Source organism: Paramisgurnus dabryanus, chromosome 7 (genome assembly GCF_030506205.2).
Source record: "Paramisgurnus dabryanus chromosome 7, PD_genome_1.1, whole genome shotgun sequence".
NCBI classification, from domain to species: domain Eukaryota; kingdom Metazoa; phylum Chordata; class Actinopteri; order Cypriniformes; family Cobitidae; genus Paramisgurnus; species Paramisgurnus dabryanus.
The window spans coordinates 28,448,423-28,474,010 of NC_133343.1; the positions used below are offsets into that span (position 1 = coordinate 28,448,423).

Below are 25,588 nucleotides of genomic sequence, written 5' to 3' on the forward strand. Positions count from 1 at the left end.
GCACAGATCAGATATGACCCATGAACGTGCAAGCAGAAAAAAGCACATTGATTCCGATATTCTGGTTTCAGGCCTCAGTCATACATTGAACTAAATCAAATCGGACACATGCATTGGAGTTTCCCATGTGAAGATGTCCCATTAAAAATGTGACGCTGGCAAGTGATGTCCACTCATGTGGACACTACCTGCAATCACATGACTCTTCTTAGCAGCGCAATGGAGGACGACGGCTCCACTAGGTGAATTAATGTTGAAGTTTTATATCTTGTTATAGAGATTAAAATTTGCAGTGTAAATCCAGCCAAAGATACATATCTATACCTAAATGCAGCTATGGACCTTTAATCTGACAGTACAAGGGTCTGGAATTTTTTTTTTAATTTTACCTTTAAAAATTAGGAGCATGTTATTCCATTATGATCTGAGAATCATTTAAAGAGCATCTTGTGTGCTTCAATAGAGAAAATAAATGTTAACTTAAATGTTGACTTAACTATTTAATATTATAATGTTTCAATAAAAAAAACTTTAATCTCTTCAAACTTAGTTTCAATTACTTTTTCAATGCTATATTTTTAATGTGAACTTAGACTTCTAATTGGTACTGTTGGTGTGTATTTGTGTGTGTCTCTATGAACTCTCAGTGGGTGAGCAGAGCTTAAGTGCCAGAGAAGAGGAAGGGTCTGACGTAAACCTGCCAAAAACAGCTGCGGGAGAGACGCAGGAAGGCGTTACATAGTGAGCATGTGAGGGGGCAAGAGCCAGATCGAGGGAGGACACCCCGAGAGAGACTCGAGAGGGAGAGAATGTGTGTGAAGGAAAGTGGGAAAGAAATGATTCAGTGTTGAAATTGGACAGCGAGGCATTGAGGAAAATCAGGAGAGTTCCTGAACATAAGGGGAACATAAAACAAGGCTTTATTGGTGCAACCTGGAGAGAAAACTTAAAGAAACGAGGTCTAAGCAAGTGAGAGAGCAGAAGGAAAGGATTTCTGAGGTGAACTAAGCAAGTAGTAAAGGAAGGAAAAACATGGGACGTGTCTTCAGTAAACAACGGTGGGGTAAAGAGAGGAATCCCCAAACCTCAGACCCACCAAAAACACGAGACTGCACAGAGGATGCAGAGATACTCAGCTTAACAGAGGTGTGTGTGTATGTGTGTCACATTTATGTCTAAAGTTTCACATCATTATGAGGTTAGATTATGAATATGATTTCAATCTTTGTCATGGCTTTTCTCAGCCAATATTAAAGATATCAAGGTTATATTTTCACAGAAACAAATGACTTTAGGTGGGATTTTACAGTCTGGGTCACATATGTTGGAAGATCTGCAGGCTCTTTCTTTTAACCATTATTTCAACCACTCTTGATCTTAGAGGAAAAATATGCAGGCTTAAAAACTTGATATCTTTGACAGGTAAAAGTTTGCATGTAAGAGAATAAATATAGCTGTTGCCTGATGCAATTAATAGCTATGAATAATTATAAAAATGCTAAATACTTTCAGATTAAGTGTATGCCACACCAGCTGATACTCCTGTCGCCAACTGAAATGTCGCCCATGCATTTGAAACCCAATGTCATTTATTATACTATGAAGTGTATATTTTTACATTAATAATGAATATTAGCTGAAATGATCACCATTGTAAACTTTTGTTCTCATAACCCCCACAGCCCCGGCTCTTATGGTAACGTCGTTCTGTCACTCATAAGGCGGCAGGTTGACTCTTTTAGAGTTGGCCAGCTTTAGTATGTTATGTGCCCTGTGAACTACAGCGTGGAAAATGAAATTCCTTGGAGGTTTACATAAATAGACTAAGTGAACATTTCCACACGACATATGTGTTGTGATTTGTATTTACTGTATTTGTTGTACGCGTGTGGTATTAAGAAACATTTAAGTCATTGACAAATATTCGTTATCACACACATGCTAGAATATACACACACAAACACGTGCGTTTCCTAGTGATCCTGTAGTCTGAAAGACTGGATATAAATAGACGGTGGAATTCTGGGACGGTAGAAGCATACCTCAGCCTTCCCACCTGCTCCCGTCTACTCCTGCCTAGAATGTAAATGTGTGTGTGAATGTTTATATGTGCTGCAGGAAGTGTCAGAGATTATCAAGGCCAAAACCTTTGACTCTTCTATTTCAAAAGATCTGAGAGAGAGAGAGAGCGAGAGAGAGAAATCTTTGTTCCCCTTTTACTGTCATATTACCTATTACTGTTTATATAACCTATAAATTTGTGGCTTATTCATCTGTCTATCTATCTTATTACTGTCTTTCTATCTGCCTGCCTGCCTGCCTGCCTGCCTGTCTGTCTGTCCATCTATCTTCTAATCTCAGTCTTTCTCTGTCTATCTATTTATCCATCTGTCTGTCTTTCTGTCTGCCTGCCTGCCTGTCTATCTGTCTTTCTGTCATCTAATCTCAGTTTTTTTCTTTCTATTTACTGTATTTATCTATCTATCTGTTTATCTATATTGGTCTGTCTGTCTGTCTGTCTTTTTTCCTTCTTTCTCTGCTTGTCTTTCTGTCTGTGTCTATCTATTTTTCATCTAATCTCAGTCTTTTTCTGTCTATCTACTTTATCTATCTATTTGTCTATCTATCTTTGTCTCTATGTCTGTCTTTCGTATTTCTGTCTGTCTGTCTGTCTGTCTGTCTGTCTTCAAATCCCAGTCCTTCTCTGTCTATCTACTTTATCTATCTATCTTTGTCTCTCTTGTCTGTCTTTCTTATTTCTGTCTGTCTGTCTGTCTGTCTGTCTATCTAATATCACTCTTCTCTATCTATCTACTGTATCTATCTGCCTATCTATCTTTGTCTTTCTGTCTGTCTTTCTTATTTCTGTCTGTCTGTCTGTCTGTCTGTCTGTCTGTCTGTCTATCTAATTTCAGTCTTTCTCTGTATCTATCTATCTGTCTATCTTTCTTTTTCTCTGTCTGTCTGTCTTATTTCTGTCTGTCTGTCTGGCTGGCTTTCTGTCAGTCTGTCTTTCTTATTTCTGTCTTTCTGTCTCTCTCTGTCTGTCTGTCTCTCTATCTATCTAATCTCAGTCTTTCTCTGTCTATCTACTGTATCTATCTGTCTATATATCTTTGTCTTTTTGTGTGTCTTTCTTATTGCTGTCTGTCTGTATTTCTTATTTCTGCCTGTCTGTCTGTCTGTCTGTCTGTCTGTCTGTCTGTCTATCTGTCTGTCTGTCTGTCTGTCTATCTACTGTATCTATCAATCTTTGTCTTTCTGTCTGTCTTTCTTAATTCTGTCTGTCTGTCTGTCTATCAATCTATCTATATAATCTCAGTCTTTTTCTTGTGTCTCTCTACTGTATCTATCTGTCTATCTTTTTTTTTCTCTCTGTCTGCCTTCTTATTTCTGTCTGTCTTTCTGTCAGTCTGTCTTTCTTATTTCTATCTTTCTGTCTCTCTCTGTCTGTCTATCTATCTAATCTCAGTCTTTCTCTGTCTATCTACTGTATCTATCTGGCTATCTATCTTTGTCGCTCTCTCACTGTCTGTCTTTTTTATTTCTGTCTGTCTGTCTGTCTGTCTATCTACTGTATCTATTTATCTGTCTATCTATCTTTGTCTTTCTGTCTGTCTTTCTTATTGCTGTCTGTCTGTCTGTCTGTCTGTCTGTCTGTCTGTCTGTCTGTCTATCTAATCTCAGTCTTTTTCTGTCTATTTACTGTATCTATCTATCTGTCTATCTATCTTTGTCTCTCTGTCTGTCTTTCTTATTTCTGTCTGTCTGTCTGTCTTTCTTATTTCTATCTTTGTCTGTATTTCTGCCTGTTTCTCTCTGTCTGTCTGTCTGTCTATGTGTCTTTGTTTTTTTTCTTAATAGCATATGTTATAAGGGGTTTGTACATAAGAAGAAGTCAAAGGACATGTGTATATGCAATAAATGAACCCATTTCATGTAGGCTACATGAATGGACAGTAAAAATCCAATTTCAGCCTTTAGGTGGCAGCATTGTTGACTTAATTTTTCTCAGCAAAACTAAGTGACGTTACAATGTAGGTTGTGGGGACATTTGACATAGTAATTAATGATAGTTAGTCTTAATCAAATTATTTGATTATATGCAAAATTGCTGTAAATGTTCTGTAAAGATTAGGTCTAGAGGTTAAGGAGAGAAATAATAAATTATCCAGCTGTCTAATATTTGTAATATTTGGATGTTGCATTATAAAGAGCTCTATCATCATACTACTATTCCCTAAAACAAACATGCTTTTCATTTGTACGTAAGGGTGATTGAATTCACCATGACTGGGGGCGTGTGGACATGTTTGCTTATTGTCCTTTAATATCTAGACACACAGGAACAGATGTGTTTTAATATTTACACAAATAAAATGACTGATTACAGTTCAAACGTTTAGGGTCACTTGAGTGAAATGTTTCTCCTGACCCACAAAACCTTTTGATGTAAAGCTGTATGTTTAAATATGTGAAATTCGTTTTGTAAACAATATCATATTTGTGCAATTGTAATAGTTGTAGTTGTAGGCCTTTTCAGAAAGTTTAAATATATGACTTTGAATAAAAGAACAGCCAATAAGACGTATACTCCTTCAAAACTGTTTTAGAAGCATCTCAGGGTCCGCAAGTAACTGGTTGATAAAATGTTAAAAGTAAGTTTCCGCACATGGCAAAGATGCTACAATATAACATAGTGTAATTTATTGTGATTAGTTTTAGTCATAACATAAATCCTGATACATTTGTGTGACCTATCACATTTATGAATGTGTACAGGAAAGAAAATAATCATTTTACTCACCCTGTTCATTTGATTCAATATATATTTTCTTGCATTAAATGTCATTTCATTTGTTTTTTTGTAAAGTTAAAAAACTGTATTTTATTCTTATTCTGAGCAGTTGGAGAAAATGGGTTCACACTCGTTTAAAGAAAAGAGTTTCAAGAAGAGGCATGAATGTGCTGTCTGCAAACAAACCCTCGACAGCTATTGCATGTACTGCAAAGGTGACACAAACAAACACACACACACATGTTGGTATATGTGGTTTACGCGGACAAATCCATAGACACAATGCATTTATACTGTACATACTGTATATTCTATTCCCCTAACCTACCCCAGTCTCTGACCCCAACCATCACAAAAACCTTTAATTTATGAAAAAGTACCATTTAGTATGTTTTTTTAAGCCATTCAGTTTATAGCATGGTAAACGTCATTATACACTATTCATATTCTCCGTTAACCACATATACCAACCCACACACACGTTTTTTTACAGTACAACCATGATGAACATACAATATTTATTAAGCTATATTTCCCACAACATAAACAAAGCCTTGTAAGTCAATAATAAAATTGAATAGGTATATTATATATAATGTGTAATAATAATCTAGCAAAAGTAATGCAATACTATTGTTTTCCTTTCAGAGTGTAAAACTGCAGTACATAAGAAATGTGAGGAAAAGGTAAGATATTATTTAATAATCTCTCTCTCTCTCTCTCTCTTTTTTTTCTCTTAAATTACTGTTCTGGTTACTATTTTGGGATTCACTGGATCACTATACACTTTGGCTGAACTTTGTTTTTGGCTATACCCACACTGGACATGTGGCATCATATGATCTAGGTGGATTTTGGCATGTGTACTTTCAAATAAAGTATCAAATATAATACAAATCATTTTAATACAATATTCAAGATCACATACAGTTATATACATATACATACCCCCCTTGCAGAATCTGTTAAGGTTAAAATTATGGTTTGTTTTAATCAGGTTTGTGTTATTTAAATAAATATATTCTGTTATTATTCTGATCTTAATGTAAACTTTTCTCATGTGAAATAACTTCTTTAGGGCAGACTGAATTCAAAACACACCTTTTTCAAAATTCCTCTTCTTCTTCCAAACTGTTCAACATTTTTCAGATTCTGCACGGAGTATATAAACTTTTGATCGCAACTGTTAACTAAAAGTAAAGAAAAACTAAAAAAGAATGTCAAATTAAATTAAAGGGATAGTTCATCTAAAAATAAAATTCTGTCACCATTTACTCACTTATGTTGTTTGTTTGTTCTGATGACCACAAAATAAGTTATTTTGATGCATGTTCGAAACCAGACTGATCTTGAGTCCCATTTACTTCCATAGTATTATTTTTCCTACTATGGAAGTCAGTGGGGCTCATGATCGGTTAGGTTACAAACATTCCTCAAAATAACTTCCTTTGTGGTCACCAGAACAAAAATATATATATATATACAGGTTTGTAACAACATGAAAGTTAATAAATTATGACAGAAGTTTCATTTTGTGTGCACTATCCCTTTAAAAAAAAAAAGTTGCACTCTAAATTCATTTTGGGTTATAAATAAACCTATGCTGGGTTCACCCAACCATGAGTTAAAACAACCCACCACTGCATTGAAACAACCCAGCAGAATGTTTAATGTGGAATTAAAAAAAGATATTAAAAAAAGATATTTAAATGATAAAGATCAGAGATTGATTGATGTTATTTTACAACATAGTAACAAAACAAAACTGAGTACTGATCTCTGGTTATCTCTAGTATTAATAGAAATTGCAGTCAGTCACCGGATGCCAGTGTACATCACACGGATATAAACCAATGTATCCACGCGCCACAGCTGTTCTCTCTCTCTCATTCACTCTCTTCTTCTTTTCCACATTCTCTCTTTATCAAGATTTCTCTTTTATATTTTTATTCTATTATGCCTTATAGGTATCCAGGTTCCCAGCTTTTTTGTCATAGTCCTCTTATATGAGGGACAAAACAGTGGTCGAGAGAGGTAGACAAGCAAAGGTAGAGAGAGGAAGGGCTATGTAAGAGAGAGAGAGAGAGAGAGTCAGATGCTTAAAAGGGAGAGAGCGAGAGAGGGAGAAAGAGTGTGAGAGAGAGAGTAATGTGGATAGAAAGAGAGACTGTTAGTGTGTGTGTGTTACGAGACCTCTAAAAAACTGGACTTTCATCTAAGAAAGGTATTGACACTTTTATTTTTGTGTGCTTTTGATTTTGCAACATCAATTCCTATTTTTATTTGGAATGAATTAATTATTCATGCTGTTTGTCATGAGGGAAAATAAAGGAAATTATTTAGAGGAGCAAATATAAAATAAGACTATATATTATAAATAATATTTATATATTTGTTTAGTTTAATCGAAAGTGTGATGTGACGAATGTGTGTGTGTGCGTCTGGGAGTCTGTTAACTGACAGAACAGGATGTTGTTAATGAACCCCTGTGTGTTTTCTCATAGAAGACATGTTTTCCTGCAACAGAAACTGCAATTTGTAAACTTTAGTATAATATGTGGTGAAGATTTGCATCTTACTTGAGAAAAGTAACACCCGGTCTGTTGACATTATTAGATAGCAAAACTTGTGCACAGAAACACATACAGTACAAAGTCATGAAAAGGCACAGGCCAGCGGATAATCTGAAATAGAGTTGTGAAAATAGTTCATAAAGCCAGCAGGCATGTCATCCATTCTGTTATATGAGGTCAGCTGCTTTTTATACATGTCTTTGTCCAAGTCAACCTTCATGCCTATATTAACATTTTCATTAAATATATAATTATTAAATGTTCAAATAAAAGATGTATACCATGTAGTATGTTATTATAATCATAGGACAGGAATGTAAGATATTTGTCATTGTCTGTGGTCCTAGTTGATGTTCATCGTTATTATTGTTTATATGTCATAACACTTCCAAACACTCTTTATATGCATACCAGATCAACATATGTCTGTTCCTAAAGCAAATTATGTTGTGTTAGTCATTTAGGTGAGTCTGTATGTTAAAATGTCTGAGCTAATTGCGAAGGAAGCAAAATAAACACGTATGCAACACACACACACACAGTCTGTGTTAAACACTACCACATGTCTCCTGGTGTGATGATAACCTAATGAGGACAGAGAGGATGTATTTAAATGGAGAGTCAGCCGGCGGCCCCAAAATATGGGAACGGATGTTTAGGATACTGGTGTGTGCCCCCACTGTCCTAAACCATTTAAAGATGTTTACAGTAACAGATTGTATATTGAAAATGTTTGATTTTCAATATATGATTACGGCCTCTTTTCCTCTTGTTTCTCCAGGTATCTGTCCCATGTGAAGCTACCGCAGATGAAGTAAGTACTGTGTAAATATTAATATCTTACGATTGAGGATGAAGCTGGGATTTTAAGTAAATTACTATTGCTCAGCGCAATTTAACAATAATTTTTGTAACACATATACATGCCTCTCATTCACATTCTCCTTGTTTTATAACCCCCATTGTCAAACCAGATGAACCACCCTGCCAGGTAAGAATAGAGAAATTTTTTCTAATGTTTGTAATTAGGGGTGCACCGATATATCAGCCGATGATGCTTGCTATACTTCTCAATGAGTTACGGTGAAATGCCGCTACATCCAAAAGCCAGATGGCGCTCTCGTGCAGAAACTCAATATGCATTGTAGACGCAGAAGCATACACACGCAGATATGACACGCAGCTCCAGGAAATGGTTATATAAGGATATATTTATATTGCTGTTCTTCAGACCATTTCAGGTATTTTCATGATAATAAAGAATATGTATAATGATTATGTTTGACGATTGTTGCTTTTTCAAATGCATGTTATAAACGACTCAAACTAACAGTGATTATATATTGATAAGAACTTACTGATCAAAAGCCGTAGTACATGAAATATTTCTGTGAATAATATCGGCTGTGCGGTTCAGAATAGTTATCAGCAGCCAGGTATTATTAGTGTATATCGGCATTTATCGGTGCACCCTATTTGTAATGAATGTAAAGATTGGGTTATATTATATGTATACAGATATCCTGATTGGGTGAATTACCTTTGGGGTCATTTTTCTTTACATGTTCTATGTATATCTATAGCATAGAAAGTGTTATGGAGAGGTTATTGGACAGCCGATATGACTTCGACTTGACCTACATCACGGAGCGCATCATCTCTGTCCTCTACCTGTCTGACCTGGAAGAACAACGTTACAGCACCAACCTCAAAGAAGTGGCGGCCATGTTGAAATCTAAACATCAAGATAAGTTCTTGGTCAGTCGCGCTGCTCTTTAAAATCTTTGTCCGTTTTTGTCAATCTTGAAAGTTGTTTCTGAAAACATTATAAATGTATTGCTAAAAACACGCCACAAAGACTGTAAACTATGTATTGCAGGTTAATGTTTTTCACAATTTCTGAGGATTTTTAGGCGGGCCTAAAACGGGGTGGCTCGATGAGAATGCTGCCTATTTTTCCAAGATTTTGATAACTTTTTTATTTACTTGGCGTTTATCCATCATTCAAAGTCATTTAATATTTTACAGAGACTTTAATACTTCACTCTTCTCCTCTCAATTTTTGTTATTAGCTTATAAATCTGTCTGAGAAGCGACATGACATCTGCAAGCTGAATCCAAAGGTATCACATCCTTCTTTTATCTAAAAGATAATGTTTTTAGTCTGTTTCCACTTTTCATAAATTAAATCTCTCTCTTTCTCAGATTGAGGAGTTTGGGTGGCCTGATTTGCATGCCCCGCCCCTCGATAAAATATGCGCTATATGCAAGACCATGGACAGCTGGCTTACCTCTGACCCCCAAAACGTGGTTGTACTGCACTGCAAGGTTAGGAGGCTTTTGAAAATTCTGCACTTTTGGCTTTGCTTTTATGTGGAACACAAAAGTATGAATTATGTTCCCTGCAATTAAAATAAATGGTGACTAAATCTTTCAAGCATTAAAGGTGCTGTAGAATATAAAACTGTGTTTACCTAGGCATAGATGAATATTCAACCCAGTCATAGAGATACATATAAATAGCACAAAGTGTGAAAACTCGTGCAATACATACGGCAAATTCCAATTTGGCGTGGATATGATATGCCAGTCCTTCCCGTTCACTTAATACGGTGCATCTTTTTTTGTCGTTTTATGTATTGGTTTCTCAATTTTTTTACCATTGTCGCTTGGGTTGGGGTTAGAACAACTTTTTGTTACATAAAATGTCATCCAAACCCAAACCCCTATTCTAACACCAACTCCAAGCGACCATGGCTTAAAAATAGTCAAAAACATTGTGAATCCTGTTTATTAAATAACATCCTAAAGCAAATCTCAAATTTAAACACAAATCCAAGCAAAAATAAAAAAACAGAAAAAAATTGAGAAACCAATACATAAAAAAAAAAAAAAAAAAGATGCTTCGTATTAAGTGAACAGGAAGGACTGGCGTATCATATGCTTGCCAATTGGAATTTGGTGTATGCATTGCACAAGTTTTCACATTTTGTGCTATTTATACACATCTAAATGAGACTGTGTAGGAATATAAAGAGGTCTGTACATTATAATGACATATCGTGAGCCTTTAACACGATTGTTTCCACCTTCTTATGTAAAATTTTTGCATGCAAAAGACTGCTAGAAAACAGGCTAATCTCAACATACCACCAACGTTACAGTCGAAAAGTACGCCCCCAACATTAAATTATACATTAAATTAAATACAATATTGTTACAATGCTAAAAACAAAGTTGTGACTGCTGAGTTAGCGCTATATGCTAGTTAATGCTAGCGCATAGGTTGAAGTTTTGCAGGTCCATACTAAAAAATCACAAACTTACCACTCAGAAACATCCATTAAAAATCTCCAAACGATTTAATATTCCTCGAATTTCATATATTACTCTGAAACATAAGGGGCCCTATTTTAACGATCTGAAATGCAAGTGTGAAGCGCAAAAGGCAAGTGACTTTGTGGGGCGGATCTTGGGCGCTGTTGCTATTTTCCCGGCGGGAGAAATAACTCTTGCGCCAGGCACAAATCAATATTCATAGGTGTGGTTTGGGCGTAACCTCAAATAAACCAATCAGAACGCTATCCAACATTCCCTTTAAACGCAAGTGCGCAAGTTCCATGGCGGGTTGCTATTATTATGACCGATTTACCAGGCACACACCAGGAGCGGTTCACAGCCAAGGAGACTGACGTTCTAGTAAGAGCAGTCAAAGACAGAGAAGTTGTTTTGTATGGGGATGGGAGAAACCTGCCCAAATCAGCGTCGGTCAAACAGGCGTGGGAGGAAATAGCCACAATTGTCTAATCAGCTGGCATCCCCAGGACGTTGCGCCAGCGCTACAATGAAACAGGAGACGGGGGAATCCCAAGCTTGCCAGCATAAATCGGGCACGCCGTGTAACGGGAGGTGGATCTGCCTCTACACAGAACCTGACGCCAGCAGAGGACATCGCTGCGTCCACCCTCACCGCTAAAAGTGTTAAAGGCGGTATGGGGGCTTTGAGATCGGACCCAAGAAACGCAAGCAGTCCAACCCCAAAGTACACTTACAAATCCAGTTCACATACATTAAGGTTTCTTATGAAAACATTTTAATTATTATTTACATAAAATAAACAGAATACAGCCACACAACAAACTTATGAAAATATTTTAATCGTTATTTGCATGAGAATTTTTTAACGCCGCCACACAATAAATAAAAACTATCACCACAGTGCTCAACACAATGATTTCCCTTATCTCGTGTATTAATATTTTTTATTGTAACAATTTATGATTTGCAAAAATAACTGTTGCATCTGTGTAGATTAGATAAGCAAAGTGTGTGCGCGTTGTGCACGCTATACATTATGGTCAAGCATGCGCCCTTAAAATAGCATAATGAACAACGCGCAACGCGCCACTGACTTTAGACTAGTTTTTTTTGGTCAGTGGCGCAATTGTTTTTTGAAACTGGAAAATAGCATCAGGGATGGTTTGTGCTGGAATACGCCTCCTTTTTTGCGCTGAACCGCCCAGGGAGCGCAAGTTCATTCCCTAGTTTGCCGACGTGCGTTTGTGGAGGGAAAACCCCGCTGTGCGCCGGTGCAAAATACGAATGATACATGCGTCACTGACAAAGTAAATTGCGCTGGGTGCAAGATAGGGCCCAAGGTCTGTTTAAACACACACACAGAGCTACTGAAGGAGCTGCTCTGTTAAACAGCCAATCAGAGCAGAGCTCAACATTATTATTCAGGACTCTTTCAAATAAGGTAATAAAATAACCATTTAATTCTGGGGACAAATCCTAGGGTTGCAAATGGACATGTAAAACCATTTCGGGATAATTTTTGCATACCTTCTAGATATCAGAGACCAATTTTACATTATTTTAATGCATTCTTTGGAAGAAAAAAAAAGAGGAAACAAAAGCAAAATCAAAATATCATTATAATTGTTTATTATTATTATTATTATCTTTTTATTGTCTATATTTTTTTTATTTCTAGCTTTTGTCCTGTCTGTAAGTCAAAGCAAAACGACATTTTTTTTACTATTCATGTGTGTATGGCTGGAATGATAATAAGCTTGTAACCTGCTATATAACTGATAAATATGTCCCCACAGTTGAATAAATATTTTCTTTCTTCTCTATTTTTCTCTTTACCTATCACTTTCTCAGGGAAATAAAGGGAAAATAGGAGTCATTGCAGCTGCTTACATGCACTACAGCAAGATATCTGCAGGGTACTTGCACAAAAGCACTAATAATGAAAATTCGAAATCGATTTCTATCTTATATAATAATGTGATTATCTATTAATGATGATAGACTGAATAAACTTGTAGAGCATATTACACTAATATCATATGCATTATAAGTCTCTTGATCCATGTGTCTTCTAAATGCATAAATATAGTGGCATTTTATTCGTATTATTTATGATTTAAATGACTTGCTGCTGTATAATAGATGTGTTTGTGTGCAGGGCAGAACAGGCTCTCTCCACAGTTGCTATGAGGAAATTCTGTGAAGATAAAATCCCTCCCTCCCTTCTTCCATCTCAAAACAGGTACAACCAAGCTTTAATGCATGTTTTAAAATGACATGTTCTTGCATGGTTGTGATGATCTCCCAATGTATTACAGGTATATATATTACTTTGCTGGTCTTCTCTCGGGTGCAATAAAGATGAACAACTCACCTCTGTTCCTGCATAAAGTTCATATTCCAGCTTTGCCCAACTACCAAGAAGGAGGTACACAAAAACATGAACACGCAACACGAATCAGCACTTATATAGCAGCATCATATAACCTATATCGCATTTTACAGGTTACTCTCCCTTCCTCAAGATCTATCAGTCATTGCAGTTGGTTTATTCTTCCGGAAAATAGTAAGTGCTTTAGTTATAGTCATATAGTTAGTTATAGAATTTCAATCTGAGCTGCCGTGCCCTGACAGTTGGCACAGGTGCTCATTTGTAAGTTGCTTTGGATAAAAGTTACAGCTAAATGAAAAAATTTAAATACTCTGGCATATTGTGCTGCTGAGGTATGCTGGTGTATGTCCCAGTTCTGTGAACGCTTTTCTTCCCACTAATTTTAAATAAAATATATACAGTATGTCTGGTATGTGGTAGAGCATGGTGCTATAGCAACACTGAGGTCTTAGACTGAATTCTCATGGGTAAAGCATTAAAGCACTTTGGGTATTTTAATGATGAAAGTATTTGTTGCATGTGTGTGTTGCAGTGATGTTCAAGACCCTAACAGTAAGATGCTCTGTATGAAAATTGAACCAGGTCTGCTGCTGAAAGGAGACATCATGGTAAGACACTTTATTAAGAGAAAAATGTTAGATATTTAAACTACATAATTAAACTACAGCTTTTTCTTAGTAGCAGTGGCGGCCCGCACTTCTCTTCCGAGGGGCTCGAATTCAAAATATGTGTTAGCTGCATCATGTGAAGCATGTGCATCCTACGTCATTTCAAAATACGTGCCTACTGCACACGCGTCAAAAGGGTTTATGATAAAAGAGAAGCTCACGTTCACAAAATACTCGCAAGACACCCACTAAACACTAAACACTGTTACTTATGAAATTAAGCGAGTATGTGTCAAACGTGAGCGTCTTTTTTATCATAAACCTCTTTGAAACGTCTGCAGCAGGCACTTATTTTGACATGACACGTGATGCACATGATGCGCAGAACACATATTTTGAAATGACGAGCCACACACATGATAGGCTAAATACATGTTGTGACGAGCTTTGCATCGTGCGCCCTCGATAAAGAATTCACCGGCCGCTACTGCTTAGTAGTTGCAAGGATATTCTGGCTGGGTGGCTTACTACTGAACTCCTACTACACATAATACAATTGAGGACCTCAGATGCAAAAGCCTCTAAATGCCACTGCCTTCAAAAATTTGAAATGTCACCAGACTTTTTTTAAATGTCATATAAATCCTTGGTTTCCCCAGTTCACATATATGAAGTTTTAGCTCAAAATACCATATAGATAATTTATTATAGCATGTTAAAATTGCCACTTTGTAGGTGTGTGCAAAAATGTGCCATTTGGGGTGTGTCCTTTAAAATGCAAATGAGCGAATGAAGTGCAAACACTGATCACAATGATGGTGGTTTGGTGAAAATTAAACTCAATTGTGCTGTGAATATTTTTCTCTCTTTCTCTCTGCACTAAATGGCAGTGCTGTGGTTGGATAGTGCAGATTAAGGGGTGGTATTATTATAATAAGAGCTCCTTATGACATCATAAGGAGAGCCACATTTCAACAACCTGTTTTTTCACATGCTTGTAGAGAATGGTTTACCAAAACTAAGTGACTGGGTTGATCTTTTTCACAATTTCTAGGTTGATAGAAGCACTGGGGACCCAATCATAGCACTTTAACATGGAAAAAGTCAGATTGTCATGCCATGCCCCCTTTAACCGAATGCTTTTGACACATATTATACGTTCATCAAATACCTTTGCCTAAAAGGTCATTAAGAAACACTAGTTTGTTGCAGAATCTTTGAGAAGTCTGATATAAAATATGCTCATTTACAAGAAAACATGTCAGACGCACTTAGAGGGTTTTGCATCTGAGCTCTTCAATTGTTCAGTGTATAATAAGACCAAAATTACCCTAAACAAACATTTCTCTTATTCTGTCTGTAATTAGGTGAAGTGTTTTCAATGGCACTCGGGTTCGTGTAAGAGAGAATGTGTGTTCAGGGTTCAGTTTCACACCTGTAACGTCCATGGATCTCAGCTTTCCTTTGGCAAAGGGGAACTTGACCAAGCTTGCACAGGTAAACACAAACACACACACTCAGTGGTGTAAACTGCCCTTTAACTTTGGAGGAACACATGCGCTGGGTTTCACATATACCTCAAAATAATAATCACATCAATGTTAATTTTCGCTTGTAACAAAATCATGCACTATGCTGAGGGTATATATGGGTAGTTCACCCAAAAATGAAAATTTCTGATTCACTCTCATGGTGTTACAAACCTGCATGCATTTCTTTGTTCTGATTACCACAAGGAAATATATTTTGATGAATGTTTGAAACCAAACCGATCAGAAGCCCAATTGACATCCATAGTAAGAAAAATAATACTATGTAAGTCAGTGGGGCTTCTAATCGGTTTGGTTACAAACATTACACACTTTTTATTAGCTTTTACACTGTGTCTATTATTTTAAACCACAGAAAATGTTTCTGTATTATGATGCTGATCTGTATGTGCATAGATGACCGTTTCCCGGCTGATGCCACAGTGGAGTTGCTGTTCTCTTCTGGACCGCAGAGGATGAGAGGTAAAGATTTATCAGATGCATTCTTTTACCATTATCACCCCATCCGTTCACTCTGTCTTAATGCTGCGTGTGTGTTTGTGTGTGTGTTGTGGAGTACAGAGGTGCAGGGTAAGGAGCCATGCATATCTGTGGATCAAGGCTCTGCAGATCCTATCGTGCGCTGGGACTCGTATGAGAACTTTAACCTTCATCATCAAGACAGCATTGAGAGTATGTTCACCCAGATTCAGCACAAAACACACACTTCACGCAGATTCAATCCAGTGCTGTACACTAAGTGTTAGCTTAACCCAACTTATTTGTCCATGTGACCCTGTCTGTGAAATCCAGGCTAGTCTTAAAGGTGTAATGTGGGGTTTTAGCAGCATCTAGCTGTGAGATTGCGAATTGCAACCAACCTCAATTTGCGAAACGCAAAGAGAAGCTACGGTAGCTGCCACAGGACAAATATGTCATCATCTGAGACAACATAGGGACGAAGCGAGCTTTATATGGCAGTTTGTCCATTTAGGGATACTGTGGAAACATAGCAGTGACTTCCATGTAAGAGGATCTGCGGTGTATGTAGATAAAAACGGCTCATTATAAGGTAATAAAAACAATACAGTTAATTATGTAAGGTCTTTATAAAACACTGATAATATAGTTATGTATATTATATTGCATTACTGTCAAGAGATTTTCCTAAAAGTTACACATTGCACCTTTAATCTAATTATGACATAAATTAAGTGATTGACTAGCTGGATTTTCACAGGCAGGGTCACATTAAAACCAAGATGATGATTCATAATTCTTATGCATTTCTTCTTAAAATGTAGATATCTGTCACACACGTGGGCCTTTGGATGGTAGTCTGTACGCTCAGGTGAAAAAACGGCGTGCTCCGGGGTCAAGTCCTAACGGTTGCACACCCTCCATAAAATCCTCCACACACTCCACGCCCAGTCATTCCGGGTCTGCTCCTCCAGTTCATCTTTCCATTCAGCCTTTGTCACCACCAAGCACAGACACAACTCACCCCTCTGCACCATTGCAGTCCCAATCTCCACTTCCTTCTCGTGCTGAGAGGGATAAAAGCGAGAAGGACAAACACAGAGAAACAGCAATACTGGACGATGGCGACTGCTCTCCTCTCCGACCAGAACGTCCGGTTCAACCTTGTTGTGGTCATCCGTATTCCCACACTCATTCATTCTGCGGCCCTGATCCGACCAATCCACACGCACTTGCCCAAACACACCATCCTAAACATCACACACTTCCCTGTAGCCGAACAACACAAGTGTCAGCACGAGATCTGTGCGTATCCCAGCCGGATCTTTTGTGGGAGAGAGGGCGCTGTTTGCACCATCCCTACACAGAACCGATCAGACACCTGTACCCATACCCTCTACAAGAATCCCACACACACTCTACACTTACCCACTCCCCCCAGTCATCCCATTCCCACACACTTCCTCCACAAACACGCACGTATTTCTCTGGGGAGGCGTGTCCTTTGTTTTATTGCTCCGCCCTTTCACAGGGCCACACCCACATGTTACCATCTCTAACACCCAACCAATCATTGCTCTCCAGTCCCTACCGAGAGCTCCATTTTAGCTCCCCAACATCTTGCTCTTGCAGGGATTGTTCCCGCTTGCGAGAGGATGTCGCTCTTCACTCTTTACGAGAAAGAGAATTAGGTGGTCTTCGAGAGACAGAATTTGGGTTTAGGAGGGAGGGGCCTATGCACTGGAGGGATGGAAGGACAGAGACTCATTGGGAAGGAGTTCAAGAGGCCGACTTCTGGCGCCGCAAAATGGTTTCACCAATGATGTCATCATACGGACACTGCCACACTGTCCCGAAACACGACCTTGCATTGTATGTCGCGGACACACAACCTGAACATGTTCCCACACTGAGTCCATATCCCAGCCCTCAAAGCAGTGGGTACCACAGCCCTCATCCACCCTGTCCTTGCTCTCCACAAGTGCCTAGAGAAAGTCCCAGTTACGCCTCCATCAGCCATTCTCCAAACTCCTCCCCCTTTGCTCTCACTCCATCCCCACAACGAGCCAATCACGTCAATGCCTCGGCTGAGAAGAATCAGCATGTTTTAAATGGTAATCTCAACCTGAAGTAATCATCATAATTAATTCCTACATTTCTTTGCCACTCCTTCACTCTCTTGTGTGTTTTACAGATGGTGGTATTAAGGTTTCAGAGGCTGAAAAAAGTCACATTGAGGGTTTCACCCAGTGCAGGTAAATCTATGATGAAAGAAGAGTACTTTAATGTAGCTTTCATGTGGGGATATTTGAGATGAAAAGTTAAATCTGGTGTACAATAAACTTTAACAATTCTGTGTATTTTAACAGCGGACCATTGGAAGTTGGAGATCCTGTAAGAAGCACAACCCAAGAGAGTCACACCTTCCCTGGGTCTCTGATCACTGTTGTCCCTGCCATCAATGGGGCAAAAGAAAAGTCAGAACCACAGTACAGTTCTGAGGTTAAGAAAACATCTATCAGGGAGTCTATCACAGAACCTAACACAGCTTTTATCAACGACCCACCATCCTGCCCCATCCCTGACCTCACATCCAAGATGGTAGAGGTGCAGGTACAAACACAGAACCCCAGCCGCCTCAGCAACCTGGAGATAGATGAAGATAAAGTAGATACTTCGACCTTGAGTTCTCAACTAAATGTTTGCTCTTCAGAGACAAGCTCTGCCTCTGAACTACTTACATTCAATGTTGAAAGGCAAAGCTTGACACCATTGACTGACTGTAATTCATCCAATGAGGAAATCAGCAACAGTGACCCGACAGCCGTGACTCCTGACCCTGACGGCTACATCACACCCTCATTTCCTAAAGCATATGGCTACCCTCTTCTGACTGTGCCTCATGTACCATATTCAGGCTACATTGCTGTCACCATCCCTGCATCCTTACCTCAACCTCCTCTTCCTGAAAAACAACGCACATGCACCCTTCAAAATGTGTCTGATTGCAGTGGCACAGCCTCGTTGATATCTGATGCACAACTTACTGATTCTTCTAGCCAGTTCCATGTGTCCCTCTCACCTACTGCCAATGAATTGCCTTCTACAACTAAACGCAAAGTATCCCCCTCTAATGGAGTGGAGGAACCGGAAAACCGACTCACCTCCAAGTTTGTCCAAGATAGTTCCAAGTATTGGTACAAACCTGGCATCTCTAGAGACCAGGGTGAGCATATATGAATATTTATTATTTTGTTTACTATTACTTAAACTTAGGGATTGGGCTTTAACCCTTTAATAATTGAAGTGGCCTTACACAGTCAGTATTATAGATATCAAGCAAAGGCGGAGTTTCCTTATTGGGGGGACTGCGAGTTTTAAAATTAGCTAGAGACTGCAGCAGCATGTTTTTTAAAATATGGTTTTTGTATTAAAACTATTTTAACATTAGGTAACTCAGTCTACCTATTAAAACATGATCTCATGGAAATCTGATCAAAATTTGATCACTTTATCCGTGACCATGTCACGGAATTCAGCTTTTTTCTGTGACAGGACCATGGATGTCTTTTCCGTGTCACTCTCATGGATTTCTCGTGTCATTTTATCTATTGTTTTCTTATTGTTTTTTTCTATTTTAAAATCATTGTTGCTTGGGGTTAGGGTTAGTTTTGGGGTTTGCATTAGGATGTAATTTATGTTATGATGTACTTTTATGTATTGGTTTCTACTAGGGATGCACCGATAACGATACTTGTTACGGCCTCGATACCACATTTTCTAAAGTACTCGTACTTGTTTAAAGTCCCCCGATACCTGGGATCGATACCAGGGGCGCCAGTGGCCTAGTGGTTCATGTAGGTTGTCTACAAAGGAAGGTTGGTGGTTCAATCCCCGGCTCCACCTGACCAAGTGTCGAGGTGTCCTTGAGCAAGACACCTAACCCCAGCTGCTCCCGACGAGCTGGATGGCGCCTTGCATGGCTGACACCGCCGTCGGTGTATGGATGTGTGAGTGAATGGGTGAATGTGAGGCAAAATTGTAAAGCGCTTTGGATGGCCATTGGTCTATGAAAGCGCTATATAAATGCAGTCCATTTACCATTACCATTTACCACGGTCTGAGAAATGTCTATGTTTGAGCGGCGTGTAAGGGGTTAATGCCTCTTGTGTTGTCCAAAGAGGCAGAGTTTACAACAAACTGGAAAACTAGTCCCTTGTTTTTTTGGTAAATTAAATGACTAAAGCTGTTACCTGTAAATTTAAATCATGTTTTTCAAGTACTCGGTATCGGCAAGTACTGAAAAGCAAGTACTCGTACTCGTATTCCAAAAAAGTGGTATCGGTGCATCCCTAGTTTCTACATGTCTTTCTTCTGCTTTTAAAACTATTCTCTAAAACTATTTAAAGAAAATGTACTAATCCTTTAATAGCTCAGACAAAATCATAATTGGCTCCGGTCTGGGGGGGAAGTTCCCCCTTGCCCCCCAAACTCCACCTATGATATCAAGGTTATATTTTGACCAAATGTACTTTACGTAGGATGATTTTATGTATAAAACTGTGAAACACAAAAATGACTTTACCTGGGTTTTCACAGACTTTCCAAGCCACCAAAATAATGATTTACCCCAACCAATGATAAAAAGAGCAAAACATTTCACTAACATTAAATCAAAGGACTAAATATATCATAGACATTCAAGGGTGAGCTTTTTTGGACTTAATAAATGACCACCTACCCAAAACACCCTAGCAACTCCCTAGCAACCAAAACACTAGCAATGTCTAGGTGAGCACCCCCGCATTATGGTGTCAAATTTAGTACAAGTTGGAATGAGTCTACTTGTATTGCTCTGTTGCTGAAGTTAACCGAGTTATACATCTCTCCATTTTTAGCTATCGCAGTATTAAAGGATAAAGAGCCTGGCTGCTTCCTCATCAGGGATAGTAATTCTTTCCAAGGCGCATATGGATTGGCCCTCAAAGTCGCCACACCTCCAGCCCACGCTAGTAACCATGGTGAGATGGGCAACACACAGGAGCAACTGGTTAGGCACTTCCTGATCGAGAGCGGGGCAAAAGGGGTGAAGATCAAAGGCTGCCAGAATGAGACGTATTTTGGTGAGAGAAGAAAGATTTTGTGCTACTCTGTGTTCAAAATAGCGCCCTCTTCTGATCTGATCTAGATTAATTTCTCTCCTCACAGGCTCCTTGTCTGCTTTGGTGTATCATCACTCCATCACACCCGTGTCTCTTCCATGTGTACTGCGTATTCCAGATAAAGGTGATAGACACAGTTGCTGTTAACATGTATCAACCACGACAATGCATCATATGTACATTTTTAGTGTGTAATAACTGACGGATGTGTGTGTGTGTGTTTCAGATCTTGTTGGGGAGTTACAGGAATTGCACAGTGGTACTAACACCAGCACAGCTGCAGACCTCTTAAAACAGGGGGCAGGTAAAAACACGTGCTATGTTTTTATGTTGAGTACATTGTTTACACTTTTTTTTGTGTGCAGGGAAAAATAAAGTTTTTGTGTAAATAATTTATATGTTCATTTATTGTTATGCAATTTGGCAGTTTTATCCAAAGCAATACATATATCATTATATCTGTGTTCCCTGGAAATTGAATCCATGTTGAACCCAGGTACCCTTTTAAAAGCTCCTAATTTGTACCATTAAGGTACATATATGTACATTCACCTAAAGGATTATTAGGAACACCTGTTCAATTTCTCATTAATGCAATTATCTAATCAACCAATCACATGGCAGTTGCTTCAATGCATTTAGGGGTATGGTCCTGGTCAAGACAATCTCGTGAACTCCAAACTGAATGTCAGAATGGGAAAGAAAGGTGATTTAAGCAATTTTGACCGTAGCATGGTTGTTGGTAGCATGGTTGATTGTCAAATACTCAGACGGACCGGTCTGAGTATTTCACAATCTGCTCAGTTACTGGGATTTTCAAACACAACCATTTCTAGGGTTTACAAAGAATGGTGTGAAAAGGGAAAAACATCCAGTAGGCAGCAGTCCTGTGGGCCAAAATGTCTTGTTGATTCTAGAGGTCAGAGGAGAATGGGGCAACTGATTCAAGCTGATAGAAGAGCAACTTTGACTGAAATAACCACTCGTTACAACCAAGGTATGCAGCAAAGCATTTTTGAAGCCACAACATGCACAACCTTGAGGCGGATGGGCTACAGCAGCAGAAGACCCCATTGGGTACCACTCATCTCCACTACAAAGAGGAAAAAAGGCTACAGTTTGCATGAGCTCACCAAAATTGGACAGTTGAAGACTGGAAAAATGTTGCCTGGTCTGATGAGTCTTGAGTTCTGTTCAGATGGTAGAGTCAGAATTTGGCGTAAACAGAATGAGAACATGGATCCATCATGCCTTGTTACCAATGTGCAGGCTGGTGGTGTAATGGTGTGGGGGATGATTTCTTTGCACACTTTAGGCCCCTTAGTGCCAATTGGGCATCGTTTAAATGCCACGGCCTACCTAAGCATTGTTTCTGACCATGTCCAACCCTTTATGACCACCATGTAACCATCCTCTAATGGCTACTTCCAGCAGGATAATTCACCATGTCACAAAGTTCGAATAATTTCAAATTGGTTTCTTGGACATGACAATGAGTTCACTGTACTAAAATGGCCCCACAGTCACCAGATCTCAACCCAATAAAGCATCTTTGGGATGTGGTGGAACGGAAGCTTCGTGCCCTGGATGTGCATCCCACAAATCTCCATCAACTGTAAGATGCTATCCTATCAATATGGGCCAACATTTCTAAAGAATGCTTTCAGCACCTTGTTGAATCAATGCCACGTAGAATTAAGGCAGTTCTGAAGGCGAAATGGGGTCAAACACAGTATTAGTATGGTGTTCCTAATAATCCTTTAGGTGAGTGTATAGTTGAGGTACCAATATGTATATTTTGAGTTATCAAAACTTTGGTACCTTTTTCTGATTCATTTTTGTTTACCATCTCCCTCTCATCGACAGCTTGTAACGTTCTCTACCTAAACTCTGTGGAAACCGAATCTTTGACTGGCCCGCAAGCAGTCTCCAAGGCAACCAAGTGCACTTTGACCCAGGGGTGTCGTTCTTCACCAACAGTTGTCCACTTCAAAGTGTCCACACAGGGCATCACCCTCACTGATAATCAGCGCCGGTACACAGACAAAAACACCCACATTGAATAACACTTACAGATGGCCAGGCGAATCAGCTTGTATTGTTAACTCATGGCTGATTATCATTCTGTTATCATTCTCCAGGCATATTTTCAGCATGATTTTCCAGATTTGTAATTAGTGTTACTTCTTTTAGACTTTCAAGTAAACTACATGCCTTTAAGGCTATAGCTAAGACAATCTGATATATTATAAAATTGAAAAGTGATTAAAAACACTCCTTATTTTCGTATACTTTCCATCTCCTTGAAAGAAAAACACATGCGCATCTAAACCATATCATCTTTCTCTTTTTCTTTTGCTCTTTAGCTTGTTTTTCAGGCGGCATTACCCTATTCATAGCGTGACTTTCAGCAGTGTGGATCCACAAGATCAAAGGTAAATTGTAAGAGTACACAAACATTAAAAAGCTGAAAAAAGTATAAGACTAGACAATGCGAATCCCTTCTACCCTATATTGAATGGCTACACAAGCATTGTGTTTTTGAGATCAGTGTGAAGAACATTTTAGGTTTGCCTCTTATGCTGATAGGTCCGTCAATGTGCCTTTAGATGTTTTTCCTGCCCTCTTTTATGTTCCTATCTTGCTTGCTTTGCTTGTACATGTTGCTTAGTCAGTATGTGTGTTTGTATTTGTCTGCGCCAGGTGGATTGATGCTGATAACACATCCCACAAGTAAGTATACAACACTCTATTCTCTTTCTTATGTCAGTTGTATAATTCCAAAAATATTGCATATTTGTCAGCAAGAGACATGTATTTGTTTCTGCGCAATTTAGAACAAGTATATATCAAAGATCATGCTAATTTAAATACAATAAGAGAGCCAATCCTAATATAATGATCTTTCATGGCCTCTATTCATTTATTTCTTGTTTTAAATTTTTTTTTAGAATGTTTGGATTCATTGCAAGGCGCAGTGGTGGTTTGGGAAACGTGTGTCACTTATTTGCAGAGCTTGACCCAGAGCAGCCAGCCACAGCCATTGTGAACTTCATCAATAAAGTCATGCTGGGACCTCAACAGCTGCGAAAATGATGGAGAAGAGGAAAACAGAAAATAGGAAATTTTGGGGGAAAAAATCAGTGTTGGTTTATATACAAAATGAGAGGATTTTTTATGATCAATGTACACAAAAAATGACTTTAAATGACAACGCCGTATGCAGATTATTTTTTAAATCTCTTACAATTGTACACATATTGCACAGGCCCAATGAGATTAAAAGTGTTAAAATTACTAAGCATTAACAAATAAGTATTGTTTTGTAGGCTTTTTATGAATTAAAAACATTTTATTAGACAAACAACGAGCAGGGACATTTCTATTAAAATAAATCTAGGTAATAAAATATGTAAATTAATGGATAAAAAATTATAGAGAGAGAGAGACCACTCAGGATGTAAATTATTATTATCATTATTCTGCTTATATTTTCATTGCAATTTCATTTTGTCATAACATTCGTACAGTTGTTTTATTTAAACAGTCAGAAAATTTAGGTTTGTTTTGGTTGTTTGTTTTCTATTGAAAGGGCTTTTACATAATGTTAAATCATATTTTAAACTGGGGCGTTTTTACATTCATACTTTATGGTATAATTATATGATACATTAACGATGAAAATGAAAAATATTAAAAGTCCCCATTTCTATTTCTGATTTACAGGTATTTAATAAAGGTTTGCAGTAATGATGTCCTTATGGTTACATTTTCTTTTAAAGTTTCAAACTCTTTTATTAAAAAAGCTTTATTACAAGTGAATCATGTCCCAGTCTTTGTATCCCTGGGTGCCCTTTGCACATAGGATTTTCTCTTGTGCATCAGGTTGATTACTTGATTGAACATGTCTAGATTAAGGTTCTTAATGGCTAATGACCTCATGTTCAGTCTTTCTTGTTAAGCACCGACAAGGAAAGCATTCCATATTTTGCTTTGGTGTGGTTTGTTATCAAAATGTTCCTATTATTTAAAAACCATTATAAATAAAGCCATTAAAATACTCTTGTTTCATGTGGCTTCTTTCACCACACTATATGGTGCTGTAATGACGAACATTTTTATTGCATACAGTTAATGCACAAAATAATTATTTTTAGATATAGCCTACATATTGTTGTGAAACGTGAGACATTAAGAACAATGACCTTCAGAAATATTATAAACGATACTTATCGTTTTGTTGTTGAAATATTGACTTTTTCAACAGTCACTAGAGTTTCTTGCATAGAGATTGTGGATAGTAATTTTAAACTGCACATTAAGTCATCTGATCTTGATTACATTATATTTTGATTGTACTGACATGTGTTGTCTAATATTTATGTTACTGTCTTAAGTTTAAATGACTTTACCATATCAAAAAACAGCCCTCTTACTAATAAGTTTTCCTTTTCTAATAAGGATGAACATACTGATTGCTTCCTGAAGGGACGTCGTTTGCTTTGTTTACGCAGATGAACCACACGCTTTGAATTACTTGTATTGAGAGAATGTCCTTCCGCTTATGTTTTGTCTTGTATCTGTTTACGGAACACAATAGTCCATTTGATTTCAATCTTCGACTACGGTGGCTTTTTAAGCATTTTCAAAAGGACGAGGTCCCACCGAGATTTGAACTCGGATCGCTGGATTCAAAGTCCAGAGTGCTAACCATTACACCATGGGACC

The 25,588-nt window shown here is 38.1% G+C and overlaps 1 protein-coding gene and 1 non-coding gene across 4 annotated transcripts; one reads left to right on the forward strand and one right to left on the reverse strand.

Annotated features, from left to right (window-relative positions):
* Positions 1–726: 726 nt before the first annotated feature.
* Positions 727–24,920, forward strand: tns2b (tensin 2b). 3 transcript variants are annotated; one of them, XM_065272651.2, is made up of 26 exons: positions 727–1,146; positions 4,908–5,013; positions 5,447–5,484; positions 8,153–8,185; positions 8,346–8,362; positions 8,955–9,129; positions 9,444–9,494; positions 9,577–9,699; positions 12,541–12,605; positions 12,848–12,931; positions 13,008–13,117; positions 13,195–13,255; positions 13,614–13,689; positions 15,057–15,186; positions 15,636–15,701; positions 15,801–15,911; positions 16,523–17,812; positions 17,893–17,953; positions 18,068–18,924; positions 20,597–20,821; positions 20,907–20,984; positions 21,087–21,164; positions 22,727–22,895; positions 23,227–23,295; positions 23,564–23,593; positions 23,812–24,920. In XM_065272651.2, exons 1-26 carry the CDS (start codon positions 1,033–1,035, stop codon positions 23,954–23,956), a joined length of 4,362 nt encoding a protein of 1,453 aa, XP_065128723.1. In that variant the 5' UTR covers positions 727–1,032; the 3' UTR covers positions 23,957–24,920. The 3 variants fall into 3 exon arrangements, with proteins under 3 accessions (XP_065128723.1, XP_073671322.1, XP_065120917.2); XM_073815221.1 differs by lacking the exon at positions 23,564–23,593; XM_065264845.2 differs by lacking the exons at positions 727–1,146; positions 4,908–5,013; positions 5,447–5,484 and adding an exon at positions 6,945–7,022.
* A 596-nt stretch (positions 24,921–25,516) lies between these two features.
* trnaq-uug (transfer RNA glutamine (anticodon UUG)) lies at positions 25,517–25,588 on the reverse strand. The gene has a single exon. It is a non-coding gene; the product is annotated as a tRNA-Gln (tRNA).